General features: G+C 34.9%; 2 protein-coding genes across 2 annotated transcripts; both read right to left on the minus strand.

Moving 5' to 3' along the window:
• Positions 1-32: 32 nt before the first annotated feature.
• On the minus strand, positions 33-1,543 carry LOC148059142 (brain natriuretic peptide-like). Its single transcript, XM_087781423.1, has one exon. The coding sequence runs from the start codon at positions 919-921 to the stop codon at positions 352-354; it is 570 nt and encodes a 189-aa protein (XP_087637549.1). The 5' UTR covers positions 922-1,543; the 3' UTR covers positions 33-351.
• A 1,873-nt stretch (positions 1,544-3,416) lies between these two features.
• Positions 3,417-4,976, minus strand: nppal (natriuretic peptide A-like). Its single transcript, XM_087781326.1, has 4 exons — positions 4,897-4,976; positions 4,672-4,836; positions 4,265-4,578; positions 3,417-3,531 (listed from the first exon to the last, which is right to left on the minus strand). Exons 2-3 carry the CDS (start codon positions 4,753-4,755, stop codon positions 4,267-4,269), a joined length of 396 nt encoding a protein of 131 aa, XP_087637452.1. The 5' UTR covers positions 4,756-4,836; positions 4,897-4,976; the 3' UTR covers positions 3,417-3,531; positions 4,265-4,266.
• Positions 4,977-14,161: the final 9,185 nt, after the last annotated feature.

Raw genomic sequence — 14,161 nt, forward strand, 5'->3', positions numbered from 1 at the left:
TAAAATAATAATTAAGGAATGTTTAGCTTGATTTTATACTTTTCAGTTCATTATCTTTGCTTGATGGACCCTCTGTGTAAATGTGGCCCCTGAGGGAGAAATGATGGAGCCAATTAAAGTTGAGTTTGATTGACAGGTCGCCATCAAGTCATTATAAAGGAGTCAGTCAAAATTATTGCTATAATATTTGGTGATCAATCATCTTTTGAATCGATCGTTGTCGAGGGCTTTGATCCCAGAACCTCCTAGAATTCAAGAACAAACGCCAGACAAACGTCACGTATTGATGCGAGTTGTAAACATTTATTCAAACATTCTTCAGAACAAATAAATAGAAGTTGCAAACGGGGATCAATAAATATGAGTCAAATAAATAGTCATTAAATAGAACCGCCTGTGAAGGAGGGAACGTTCCCGTCGTAAGACTTCAGTCACGCTTGGGATCTGAAAGAGAAGACGATGAGTCGCGAGCACACGATCAAAAAAGCCTCGGGGTCTCGGGGTCTCACTGTATTTCCCAGCCGTGTTGCAGCCCAGGGAGCTCATGGACCCGATCCTCTCCATCCTGGCCCCGAAGCAGCTGGAGGTCCTCCTGGACGAGTCCGAGCCGAAGCTCTTCAGGTTCTTCAGCGAGAGCAGCTCCCTGACGGCGTCCTCGTCCAGGCCGGGTCGCGACCCCGGACCCTCCGAGCTCTCCTGGCGCTGCTCCGCCTGATCCACGTCCAGAGGCGCCTCCAGTCTCTCCAGAAGATCCTGACGGCAGTTTGAAAGTGAGACCTTTTTTTCAACAAAAAAGAAAAACAACGGGGGTCTCACCTTTAGGACGTCGAGGTCACTGGAGGTCATGCCGATGGGGTGCGAGCTGAAGAGCTGCAGGTTGATGAAGAGGAGAAGGCAGCAGGTGATGGTGGAAGAAGCCATCTTTCTCTCTGTGGTGATGTCTCCGCTGGATGATGGAGCTCAGGCCGAGCCTCCCTTTATACTGCACCCGGATGCTCGCGAGTATGTCCGGAATCTTCCTGACATTCCCGACACCTGATAACCGCAGCAGTCGGAAACTGCTCCTTTAAAGGGTCGTCTGTCAGATGCGCCGCATTCCATCCTTCTTTTATTTTTCGGGACGTCGTTGTCGGGAAATACTGGCGGCGGAGATCGTGAAGTGGCGTACGTGATGATCGTGATGCTCCTGATGCTCCTGATGCTCCTGAGGTCGAGCCTCGGACCACTGGAGCTTCTCCAGACTTGTTGTGCAGGAAACAGAAGCGACCGAGTCAGTCGTTCTCATCCATGATGACGATGATGATGTGATGTTGACTCGAGTTTTTGCCAAATAAAGTCTTACGAGTGCAAAGCTTAGCAGCAACTACTTCCTTTTATTCATTTCTACTTCTGTTGGAATTGACTTTAAATTAAAAACATTAATAATAAATATTCTTAGATAGTCGAGTGGATCCGACTTTTGGCTTCTTTGTTGTTCATTTTACTTTTGATTTGATGTTGTTTTATTTTATTTTATTTTTATTTTATTTTATTTTATTTTATTTTTTTTTATTTTTATTTTTTTTTATTTTTATTTTTACTTTTACTTTTACTTTTACTTTTCTTTTCTTTTCTTTTCTTTTCTTTTCTTTTCTTTTCTTTTCTTTTCTTTTCTTTTCTTTTCTTTTCTTTTCTTTTCCTTTCCTTTCCTTTCCTTTCCTTTCCTTTCCTTTCCTTTCCTTTCCTTTCCTTTCCTTTCCTTTCCTTTCCTTTCCTTTCCTTTCCTTTCCTTTCCTTTCCTTTACTTTACTTTACTTTACTTTACTTTACTTTACTTTACTTTACTTTATTTATTGTACAGTTTCTTCTCTTTTGCTGTTGTTTGTCACACATATAGGCTTTTATTTGTTTTATTTCTTAGTCTTTTTTTGTTATCCAATGTTAAACCATCTGAAATACTCTTACTATTATTACTACAACTATACTCTAAATACTATTCAATTTTACTTACAATTCCTTCAGCATAAAGTTGCCTCGATGCACGTGTGGTTAATATGAAGTTATTCTACAAATTATCTTGTGTTTAGTGCAATAATCAGCTCAAGATTAACTTATAAAACATGTTTAAAATGATTAAAACTGTTAAATGTTTTAAATTATTTTGTGTTATCGTTGTTGTTTTTTTATATTATCTTAGTTTTTGCTGTTGTTTGTCACAAATATAGGCTTTTGTCTGTTTTGATTCTTTGTTTTCTTATGTAATGTTAAACAATCTGAGATGATCAAGTGTAATTATATTGTTATTACACATTTTGTTTTAGCAAAAATCAAGTTATTCTCAAATATTTCTTGTGTTTTGTGCATTAAATGAGCTCAAGAAACATGTGTTTAAATTGATCAAAACTCTTGATGTAAGCATCGTGATTTATTTAATGAACGTTTTAAATTCTTTGTTTGAATCTTTTGTTTTCATATATATATAAAAAAGCTTTGTTTTTGCTGTTGTTTGTCACAAATATAGGCTTTTGTTTGATTTGATTCTTTGTTTTCTTATGTAATGTTAAACAATCTGAGATGATCAAGTGTAATTATATTGTTATTACACATTTTGTTTTAGCAAAAATCAAGTTATTCTCAAATATTTCTTGTGTTTTGTGCATTAAATGAGCTCAAGAAACATGTGTTTACATTGATCAAAACTGTTGATTTAAGCATCGTGATTTATTTAATGAACGTTTTAAATTCTTTGTTTGAATTATTTTTATATATATATGTATGTACATATATATATATTTATATATATATATATAGTGTGTGTAGTAGCTTTGCTTTTGCTGTTGTTTGTCACAAATATAGGCTTTTGTTTGATTTGATTCTTCATTTCCTTACGTAAAGTTAAACAATCTGAGATATTCTGCATGAATCAAGTGTTATTTTGTTGTTACACATTTTTCAGCAAAAAGTCGCCTCAATGCACATGTATTTATTGTGATTTTACAAATTATTGTTGTGTTTAATACATTAAATTATGTCTAAAAAAATTCTAAACGTGTCAAAAAAATGTAAATGTCACAATAAAGAGAGAAGATTGTTTCACAGCCACAGATTTATTCCTCCTGCAGCAAAACTTCCTGTGTTGTTTCTGTGTCGTTCTTATCTCATCAACACTTGGTTTCCTTCCCATGGTCTCGTCGCCTGGAGGGCAAATAGTAGTTTAGTGGAGTCACAGTCCTGCATTTATCCTGCTGCTCCACTGGCTCTCGTCGTCCCTCATTCTTTCAGTTGCATTCCTTTCATTTTTATATGTTTATTTAACTATTAATTGAACAAACAAGTACGTTTTTCCAGCCAAAACATCTGAAGATTCACGATGTTCCTTCATTATTGTGATTCACAGGCAAGTAAAAAATGTCACAAACACAATATATGTTTCATCTTGACGTTTTATTCACCAGCAAAAATAATAAATAATAAATATGTTAACCATTTTTTCTCTGTGTTTTCTAATACTTCTTCTTTTTTCTTCTTCTTTCTTTCTCCCGCCGCGAGCTCCTGTGGAGGAAATACAAGTAAATACGGATTTTAAAATGCATTACATTTTCACAAGTTTCAAGTCTAAGAGAGAATTTTTTTAAATATACTGAATTAAACAATAACCTACCATCCCCCCAAAATTGTCTATTAACATAAACCGTATTACCATTGAAATATTTAGAGAACTAAATATATTTTATATCTATATATTTATTAGTTTCGAATAACATGTTTAATTTGTGTAAAATAAACAATATTTAATACATTTAAAAATATTAAAATGGGAACTAATAATAATGATACTAATGTTATGTATAATATAAATATTATTATTAACAATTAAAATACAAATTATTATAAAATAAATGACTTAATTTTAGGTGTGTAATTTGTATAAAATAAACAATATTTAATACATTTAAAAAATATTAAAATGGGAACTAATAATAATGATACTAATGTTCTGTATAATATAAATATTATTTACAATTAAAATACAAATTATTATAAAATAAATGACTTAATTTTAGGTGTTTAATTTGTATAAAATAAACAATATGTAATACATTTAAAAATATTAAAATGGAAACTAATAATTATGATACTAATGTTATATATAATATAAATATTATTATTTACAATTAAAATACAAATTATTATAAAATAAATGACTTAATTTTAGTTGGTTTTCCGCCGTTTAACAAGATCTTAACGTAATGGTTATTTTTAGAATTCGTTGCAAGCCTCGTACCACTAGCAGCCGAGCCCGCTGAACGAACCGATCCGGTCCAGCCGAACCCCGAAGCAGCTTCGCATCCCGCCCTTTTTGTAGCGACCCCACGAGCGCTTGGACGTGCGCGCGAGGTCCTTGAAGAGCCGCGCGAGCACGCCGTGCTTCACCGCCAGCGCCGAGTTCCCCGGTTCCGAAGAACGGACCGCGAAGGGAGATCCCTCCGGGCCACCGTAGAAAGACTTGTCAGACGCTCCATCGTCTCTCTCCTCCAGCTCCAGCTCGTTGGACGCGTAGAACGGAGCCGCGTTGTTCTCCAGCAACTCCTTCAGATCCTGAGGAACAAAAACCATCACTTTAACAACAATTTAAAGTAAGTTTTAACATTTTTTTAAATCAATTCAACTCAAAATAAACACAATATTCACCTGTAATTCTGAAAAGGCTTTTCCAGCAACGACGTGCATCACGACCAGAACGACTAGACAGCAAGCGGCGATGCTTCGGGTCATGGTGGTGAAGATCCTCGGCTCCGTGTGAAGCTCTGACGCTCAGGTGAGCCTTTTATACTCGACTCCATCCTCGCCGCCGTCCTGGGAAAATTAACGACCTGTGACTAATGCACTCTGGCGTGGGAGTCACTGGAAACCCACCAGTTCACCCGTCAAACGCTCTCGTAGAAGTTACTGCACCTGACACTGAAGTACCAGTTGGTTCTTGAGGTACAAACGCGTCTGTCGGCGCTTGTTTTATGCCACAAAAAAAAGGAGGTAAATATTTCACTGTCTAAAGTTAGTGGAGAGTCAAAATGGCCCGGAGTAATACCTCAGATACTCGCTGAATAATAAAAGACAGCCTCTTTGGATAGTACCACGGAGCCTTGCTAAGAAATACCTTTGATACTCACTGAACAATATCTTGCAGCCTTGGGGATTAATACCACAAAGCCTCATCTAGTAATACCACGAAGCCTCGCAGAATAATACAATGGATACTCAGAGTAATACCTCTAATACTTGAAGAGTAATAATACAGATACTCGCAAAGTAATACCTTGAAAACTTGCAGAGTAATAACACGGAGCATCTCAGAATAATTCCACAAAACCTCGCAGAGTAATACCACAGATACTAAAAGAATAATACCTCTAATACTTGCAGAGTAATACCACAAATACTCTGACTTAATACCTTGAAATCTTGCAGAGTAATGACACAGAACTTCGCCAACTAATACCATAAAGCCTCGCCGAGTAATTCCACGGATACTCGTAACGTAATGCCTTTAAATACTTGCAGAGTAATAACATGGAGCATCGCCAAGTAATACCACAAAACCTCATCGTGTAATACCATGGATACTCGTAGAGTAATACCTCTAATACTTGCAGAGGAATAGCACAGAGCATCGCCAAGTGATACCACAAAACCATGCAGAGTAATACCACAGATACTCATAGAGTAATAGCTCTAATACTGGTAGAGTAATACCACAAATACTCATAACGTAATACCTTGAAAACTTGCAGAGTAATAACACAGAGCTTCGCATACTAATACCATAAAGCCTCGCCGAGTAATACCACGGATAGTCGTAACGTAATGCCTCAAATACTTGCAGAGTAATAACATGGAGCATCGCCAAGTAATACCACAAAACCTCACCGAGTAATACCATGGATACTCATAGAGTAATACCTCTAATACTTGTAGAGTAATACCACAAATACTCATAACGTAATACCTTGAAAACTTGCAGAGTAATAACACAGAGCTTCGCATACTAATACCATAAAGCCTCGCCGAGTAATACCACGGATACTCGTAACGTAATGCCTCAAATACTTGCAGAGTAATAACATGGAGCATCGCCAAGTAATACCACAAAACCTCACCGAGTAATACTACGGATACTCATAGAGTAATACCTCTAATACTTGCAGAGGAATAGCACAGAGCATCGCCAAGTGATACCACAAAACCATGCAGAGTAATACCATGGATACTCATAGAGTAATACCTCTAATACTTGTAGAGTAATACCACAAATACTCATAACGTAATACCTTGAAAACTTGCAGAGTAATAACACAGAGCTTTGCATACAAATACCATAAAGCCTCGTTGAGTAATACCACGGATACTCGTAACGTAATGCCTCAAATACTTGCAGAGTAATAACATGGAGCATCGCCAAGTAATACCACAAAACCTCACCGAGTAATACCACGGATACTCATAGAGTAATACCTCTAATACTTGCAGAGGAATAGCATGGATACTTGTGAAGAAATACCTTAGATACTCACTGAAAAATACCTTTCAGCCTTGGGCAGTAATACCACAGATACTTGTAAAGTAATACCCTGAATCCTTGCAGAGTAATACTACGGATCTAATACCACAGGGATAACCTCTGGAATAAAGCGATACGAGGGAAATCCTGTCTCACGATCCAACCATTAGTATCAGATATTATGACTGGAGCAGGTAGAGTTTACGATAATTAACTACAAACAATTAGAAGGAAAAAAAGTTTACGACGCCGATGACACTATAAACCATCTCTTTGTGTGTGTGTGTGTGTGGGGGTGTGTGTGTGTGTGTGTCCAGAGTAAATGATGAGCGATTAGCCTCGGACCCTCGTCTGCAGGGACGTGGGCGTCTTGCTAATTGACATTTCCTCGACCCCTCGATGAAGGACCATCAAATGGAGCGCGGCTCCAGCAGCACTTATCAGACGCTTGTTTACCAGCATCTCACAACGTGTTGTTGTGATCGTGTCGAGCAGGAGTCGCTCGCTGGACGGAAGTGAAAGACTTTAAATATGAATATCTTACTTTTTACAGCATCAAAATCATTTCAAGAACTTTTAGATTTATGCTGTATATATAAAAGCATTCAGTGTAAACTGTTTTTAAAAAATTCAGTGTATGTTTTTCTTATTTAAAGTCTGATTTACTTACTGTGTCGGAACAAGAAGTTACTGCACCTGACACTGAAGTACCAGTTTGTCTTGAGGTACAAACACATCTGTCGGCACTTGGTTGTTGGTTTTATGCCACAAAAAGAAAGTTGGTAAATATTTCACTAAAGTTAGTGGAGAGTCAAAATGGCGGATTGGAAAATCCTAACACCTTATTTTTACGAATATAAGACGCATAAAGCGTACTGCAGCTTTGTTGTATTACTACTACGCAGCCTAACGGGGAAATACCACAGAGCTTTGCTGAGAAACAGATGAAGCCTCCCAGAGTAAAACCACAGATACTCATAAAGTAATGCCTTGAATACTTGCAGAGTAATAACACGGAGCATCCCAGAGTAATACCACAAAACCTCACAAAGTAATACCCCAGATCCTCTTAAAGTAATACCTTGAATACTTGCAGAGTAATAACACGGAGCATCCCAGAGTAATACCACAAAATCTTGCAGAGTAATACCACAGATACTCATAAAGTAATACCTTGAATACTTGCAGAGTAATAACACGGAGCATCCCAGAGTAATACCACAAAACCTCACAAAGTAATACCACGGATACTCTAACAGTAATACCTTGAATACTTGCAGATTAATAACACGGAGCATCCTAGAGTAATACCACAAATATTTGCAGAGTAATACCACAGATCCTCTTAAAGTAATACCTTGAATACTTGCAGATTAATAACACGGAGCACCGCAGAGTAATACCACAAAATCTTGCAGAGTAATACCACAGATACTCATAAAGTAATACCTTGAATACTTATAGAGTAATAACACGGAGCATCCCAGAGTAATACCACAAAACCTCACAAAGTAATACCACAGATACTCTAACAGTAATACCTTGAATACCTGCAGATTAATAACACGGAGCATCCCAGAGTAATACCACAAAATCTTGCAGAGTAATACCACAGATCCTCTTAAAGTAATACCTTGAATACTTGCAGAGTAATAACACGGAGCATCCCAGAGTAATACCACAAAATCTTGCAGAGTAATACCACAGATCCTTTTAAAGTAATACCTTGAATACTTGCAGATTAATAACACGGAGCACCGCAGAGTAATACCACAAAATCTTGCAGAGTAATACCACAGATACTCGTAAAGTAATACCTTGAATACGTGCAGAGTAATAACACGGAACATCCCAGAGTAATACCACAAAACCTCACAAAGTAATACCACGGATACTCTAACAGTAATACCTTGAATACTTGCAGATTAATAACACAGAGCATCCCAGAGTAATACCACAAAATCTTGCAGAGTAATACCACAGATCCTCTTAAAGTAATACCTTGAATACTTGCAGAGTAATAACACGGAGCACCGCAGAGTAATACCACAAAATCTTGCAGAGTAATACCACAGATACTCGTAAAGTAATACCTTGAATACTTGCAGAGTAATAACACGGAGCATCCCAGAGTAATACCACAAAACCTCACAAAGTAATACCACGGATACCCATAAAGCAATACCTTGAATACTTGCAGAGTTATATCACAGACCATGGCATACTAATACCACAAAACCTCGCCAAGTAATACTAAAGATACTCATCGATTAATACCTCTAATACTTGCAGAGTAATACGACAAATACTCGTAAAATAAAACCTTGAAAACTTGCAGAGTGATAACACAGAGCATCGCCAAGTAACACCACAAATTATTCATCTTTTTGTGCGCGATAAAGATACAAAACTGCACAGGATCTGACCTGGTTTAAAAAATGTACATGGACTCATTTAAAGTAAAAAATACCATCATTTTGGTTACATGATTACAAAGTACTTTTTCCACGATACAATAATATTCAACTCGACACGAAATATATTCGATACCATTTTCAAAGAAGGATAAAACAAAAATATTCTTAAGTTTGAAATAAATATTTGTATTAACAAGAAAAATGCAAAAATAAACTTTGCAACAATGAGCTGAACTACATGTTTAATATTCCTGATAATATAAAGCAGAAGCTGCAACTAGGAAAACTAGTGATAACAATGTGATCAATATTCAAGATGGTATCTTGTTCACGTTATCTGTGCCATATTCTGGGATGTGTATCAAACGTTTAGAAACGAGTTTACAACATTTTAGTTTCAATACTTTTTTTTTTAGTTTCGATGCTCTTGACAACCCTATTAAAAGTAGCAAAAATGAGTCATTTCAGCAGCCGTTTATAGATGATTATTAATAGTATAATTAATAATTGTATTATTTTTAATGAGCCACACGTCTGTCATGTTTCCTGGGGTGCAAATGAGAGCGTGGCGCCTCAGAGCGAGTGACATTTAAAGCCGTCGTCGGAACCACCAGACGTCCATTAATGCTCATAATTACAACTTAGGCGACTAGAAATGAAGTTCTGGTCCAACTGACCAGGTATTTGTACTAGAGTGAGATGAAGACACTGTTGTAGCAGCGTCAGCGAATGTAAAAAAAAAAGTATAATTTATACGACTATTGTGTATTTGAAGGGCCACGTTTGGTCCCTGGACTTCAATACTAGTCAAATCTACTTTCTTAAAGTGAGTCAGTGTCAGTGGCATGCGTTGACGATGGAGTCACGCTCGCCATTTTGACCTTTTCCATCCCCTCTTGACGACCCCTGGTCTCCCACGCCGTTACATCATATCATCCCGCCGCCAGTTTCCGGAAATACCCTCAAGTCGCGGCGTTTCTAAGATAAGACCTGTTCGTCGGACATGTTTCTCTCCCGCGTCACGATAAAACTTTTTTTAATTTTTTTATGGTAGTTTTAGTTGCAGAACTACTTCAGGGTATTTTTAAAACTGTGCTAAATTTATTTGTATCCACTGCTCAGGTGCGAAGCTCATTAAAGTCCGGCGACAGTTTGCCCTTTGAATTAATGCGAAAAATAGATATAAAGGTCGACATTTTTAAATTTATTCATTCGTTCATTTCAATCTAGTTTGTATCCGTGCTACACATATGATTGCGCAACATTTTCTTTACCCTTTTTGTTGTTGTTGTTATATTTATTTTTATTCTTGTTGTAATGCATGTCATTTTTGTCACATTATTAATCATGTTATGTTTGTTTTTTTAAATCATATTTTTACCATTTTTTCTTGTCTTGTCTTTCTTTTGGTTGTCTTTGTATATGTAGTAGTTTTTGTTGTTGTTGTTGTTGTTGTGTCTCTTAACTAAAATAATACTTATAAACATTAAACATAAATTAGTAGTAATAAACTAATAATCTGAATTCATCATGAAACTAAATACAATCACATTAAATAAGAGAATTAAAGCTAAATGGTAATTTTGCAACATTAGCATCGGACACTAAATTAAAAACAAATAAATAGTTGAGAAATATATCATAATTCAGTCCTGAATTTTGCAAACATACGTACATGATTGTTTGGAAGATAATATTAAAATGATCAAGTTTATCAAACATAACGTGAAGTGAATTCGTCGTCTACTAGCTAAGCTAGCCATACGTAGCGTAGCCAGTGGCTAGCATGCTAGCTGCAGTCATTCTTAGGCGACATTTACCTCCTTGTGTTTGAATATTTGACTCTAAATCGAAATCTTGTACCTATTTTTCTCTAAATATATTTTTTAAGCATTAATTTCCCTCAAAGTATGTTGTTTTGTTTAGTAAATACAATCTTAAAGCTGCTGCTCTGCTGAGGTTTCGTCCAAACCCTTCTTCCGATGTCATTAAAACCTCTTCAGCGCCTCCTTCAGGCCTGCAGACGTCCTGCTGTGTCGCGACGGATCTCGATGTCTTTACCTTCTGGCGAACACGTCGCCCGCCGACACGTTTACGACGCAGACGCGATCACACAGTGGACACTTGTGTCGGCAACAATAACTTCCATAAATACAATTAGCTTTTAGTTTCATCTCCTGGACTGTTTTGATGGTTTCAGTTCATCCATGACAGGGTTTAAGAAAAAGGAAGGATTGTGGCTTTTTTCATGTTCAGCAACAACATAGTTACATAAATGCAATACAACAAGTCGCTTCAAACCTGTGCAGCCAAGACGATTTTGTTGCTGGTTTGAGCTGAGAAAAACACTACATTTTAGAATTAAAAAGTTGTTTACTAGTCTGTTTCCATACCATTGATTGTGTGCAATATTTTTTTTTGTTGTAACACTTATCATCATTCCACTATGTATATGTCTTCTACTATTTATGTAATTCTTTATTTATTTATTATTATTTTCTTTATTTTCTTTATTTTTATTATATTTAGTTTTTTTTTTTGTTTTTTTTGTTTAGTTTTTTTTGTTTTTGTTTTTGTTTTTTATTTTTATTTTATTTTATTTTATTTTATTTTATTTTATTTTATTTTATTTTATTTTATTTTACTTTATTTTATTTTATTTTATTTTGTTTTGTTGTGTTTTTTATTTATTTTGTTTTGTTTTATTTTATTTTATTTTATTTTTATTTTTATTTTTATTTTTATTTTATTTTATTTTATTTTATTTTATTTTTATTTTTATTTTATTTTATTATTTTTTATTTTATTTCTATTTTTATTTTGTTTTATTTTATTTATTTATTGTTTTATTTATTTTTTTGTTTTGTTTCATTTGTTTTGTTTTATTTCTTAAAGGAGTAGGATTTTACTTTTTTAAATGATTGTCTACGTGCTTGAATTCAGTAAAATAAAAAACAAAAGATTATTTTTGTTGCTAAAATATTACTTTAAATATTTCATAAATTAATTGGTTGAATTAAAAATGAAATAGAATGAGATTAAGAAAATAAAACAAGTGACATGTGAGTAAAAGTGAGTTAAAGTAAAACTTGAAGGTACAATATAAACACTGAACACCAAAAAAAAACAACTAATTAAGATTTAAGTTCATTCTATGTTTATCTTTTTTTTACCCATTTTAAATTCTTAAAAATGAACATTTCTCCAACAGAAAATTCTGAACCAAAAAAGATCAATATCTAATGTTTTATTCTTAAATTTCTTACATTTGAAGGTGAAATATGAATAGAAATGTTCCAGACTGGACTGTCAAAAGCTCAGAGCAGAGTCGGAGGAAGTTGTCAAAACAAGTGTAAAAAAGCCGAGGGTTGTAGACGAGGAACGTGTGAAGGTGGAGAAGAATGTCGTCTGTAATCACTGCAGCGGCGTCTCATCATCACGCCGTCCACCCTTGTGACAGTCTTTATTTTCAGAGTCATTGGGCCTAATGATCTCACGGCGTCCACACATCCAAGTGAGTGTGGCTGAGCCGAGAGGACAGCAGAGGACACACTTGAGCGCGACACCAATGGACCCGTTCCAACAGATCCGTGAGTGTTGTTAAACAATGGATGAGGTCAACACGCTGTGTTCATGAGGGGGAATCAATCAAATATTATAATAATAATATAAAAATACTGATAATTAAAACGTATAAAAGAAGTGCGTTCACCAAAAAATGTTTATTATTATTTTCCTTTAATACACAGATTTAGTTTCAATAGATCATGTCAATGTTTACTATCATATACATTTCTGTAGTATATCAAAATAAACCTTGTTGTAAATATTTCTTAAATGTATAATAAAATAGGAAAAGAGGTAAATAAATGTATGCAAAATATATTAAAACGAAAAGGGGTAAATATATATAAATAGGGAAATAGTATTAATAAAATCTATTCTAAACATATATAGAGAATAAAAGATATTTGGTAACTAAAATCACTATATAGGTTTGTGCTCAAACAAATTGTTTTAAAATTTGAAATTAGTTTTCTATTTTTTTTTTTTAATATGTTTAAGCAGCAAAGATATTGCAATGTTAGCTTAGCATGTTTGCTAACATAACAATCTTGATTTTTTTTTTTTCTTTCAACTCTAGAGTTAACATTTCTTTTACAAACCACTCTCTAGATCATAAAAATACTTTAATGTACGTATTTTTGTTATCACCCACATTCAATTATAATAAAATATATATATATATATATATAATAAGCTAATTTTATTTAGCTCTGAAGTTAGCTCATGTGCTAGCAAAATTAGCCGCAAACTTTGGTTAAAAAATGTATTTCGTAAATAAGAAATTGTAAAATGAAGTACATATAAGTCAGTTGTTGGAGACAAATGGTTTGAACGCCTCGACATTTCTCTCTTTATCGTGTTGGTTTTATTTCCTCGTGACCTTTTACAACATTAACCACGAGTTCATTAGAAGATGCGCGTTTCGCCGGAAGGCGACGCATAGCATGGTGACGCGGTCCTTCCCTCCGGGGACTCCCTTTAAAGTTTAATTGCTAGATATATTCTGTGCCACCTGACATCCGCTCTCAACACCTTGACTTTTTTTTTTTTAACTGGTTATTTTAATGGTGATACACTGATTAGTCAGTTATTCACATGTTATTTCACAGTATTTCTGTGCCTCATTTTTAAAGTTTTCCTTCAAATGTAATGGTTTATAATTTGAATAACTGACAAATTGAATATATAACTGTATATATATGTGTCTCAAAGATATTAAGAAAGTAAGGTTTGAAAATATGTATATTTATTCATATTTATTTAACAAAAAATCAACCAAAGCGTCTTCAAAAAGGCACAAAAAGTGAGTTAAAAAGATAACGATAACAAGAATATATGCTTTAAAAATATTATTCTGGTACAGGCTGATACAGTCACGATCGTCATCATCATCACATGAGATGCAGGTCAAGACCTCCCTGTTCCCGGCAATTACTAGTGGAAGTGAAGTGTTGTTGTTGTCCATGTTGTGTTGTGTTGTGTGACGTGTGCAGAAGAGCCTCTTGTAAAAATGTCATTATGGGAAAAAAGTGGGTGAAAACCAACTGATTTTACCAGGATATTAAATAAAGAGGAAAAACTGTTGTTTCAAGACGTATATTTTAAAGTCTTTCTTATTTATTTATTTGTTTAATTAATA

The sequence above is a fragment of the Callionymus lyra genome, chromosome 19 (genome assembly GCF_982586985.1).
Source record: "Callionymus lyra chromosome 19, fCalLyr1.hap1.1, whole genome shotgun sequence".
In the NCBI taxonomy this organism is placed as follows: Eukaryota; Metazoa; Chordata; class Actinopteri; order Syngnathiformes; family Callionymidae; genus Callionymus; species Callionymus lyra.

Bases quoted from the DNA above. Each gene is read 5' to 3' on its own strand.
- nppal (XM_087781326.1), bottom strand. From the start codon at position 4,755: ATGACCCGAAGCATCGCCGCTTGCTGTCTAGTCGTTCTGGTCGTGATG. The intron at 4,579-4,671 runs GTGAATATTGTG...TTTGTTCCTCAG, and splicing joins AAGCCTTTTCAGAATTACAG to GATCTGAAGGAGTTGCTGGA.
- LOC148059142 (XM_087781423.1), bottom strand. From the start codon at position 921: ATGGCTTCTTCCACCATCACCTGCTGCCTTCTCCTCTTCATCAACCTG.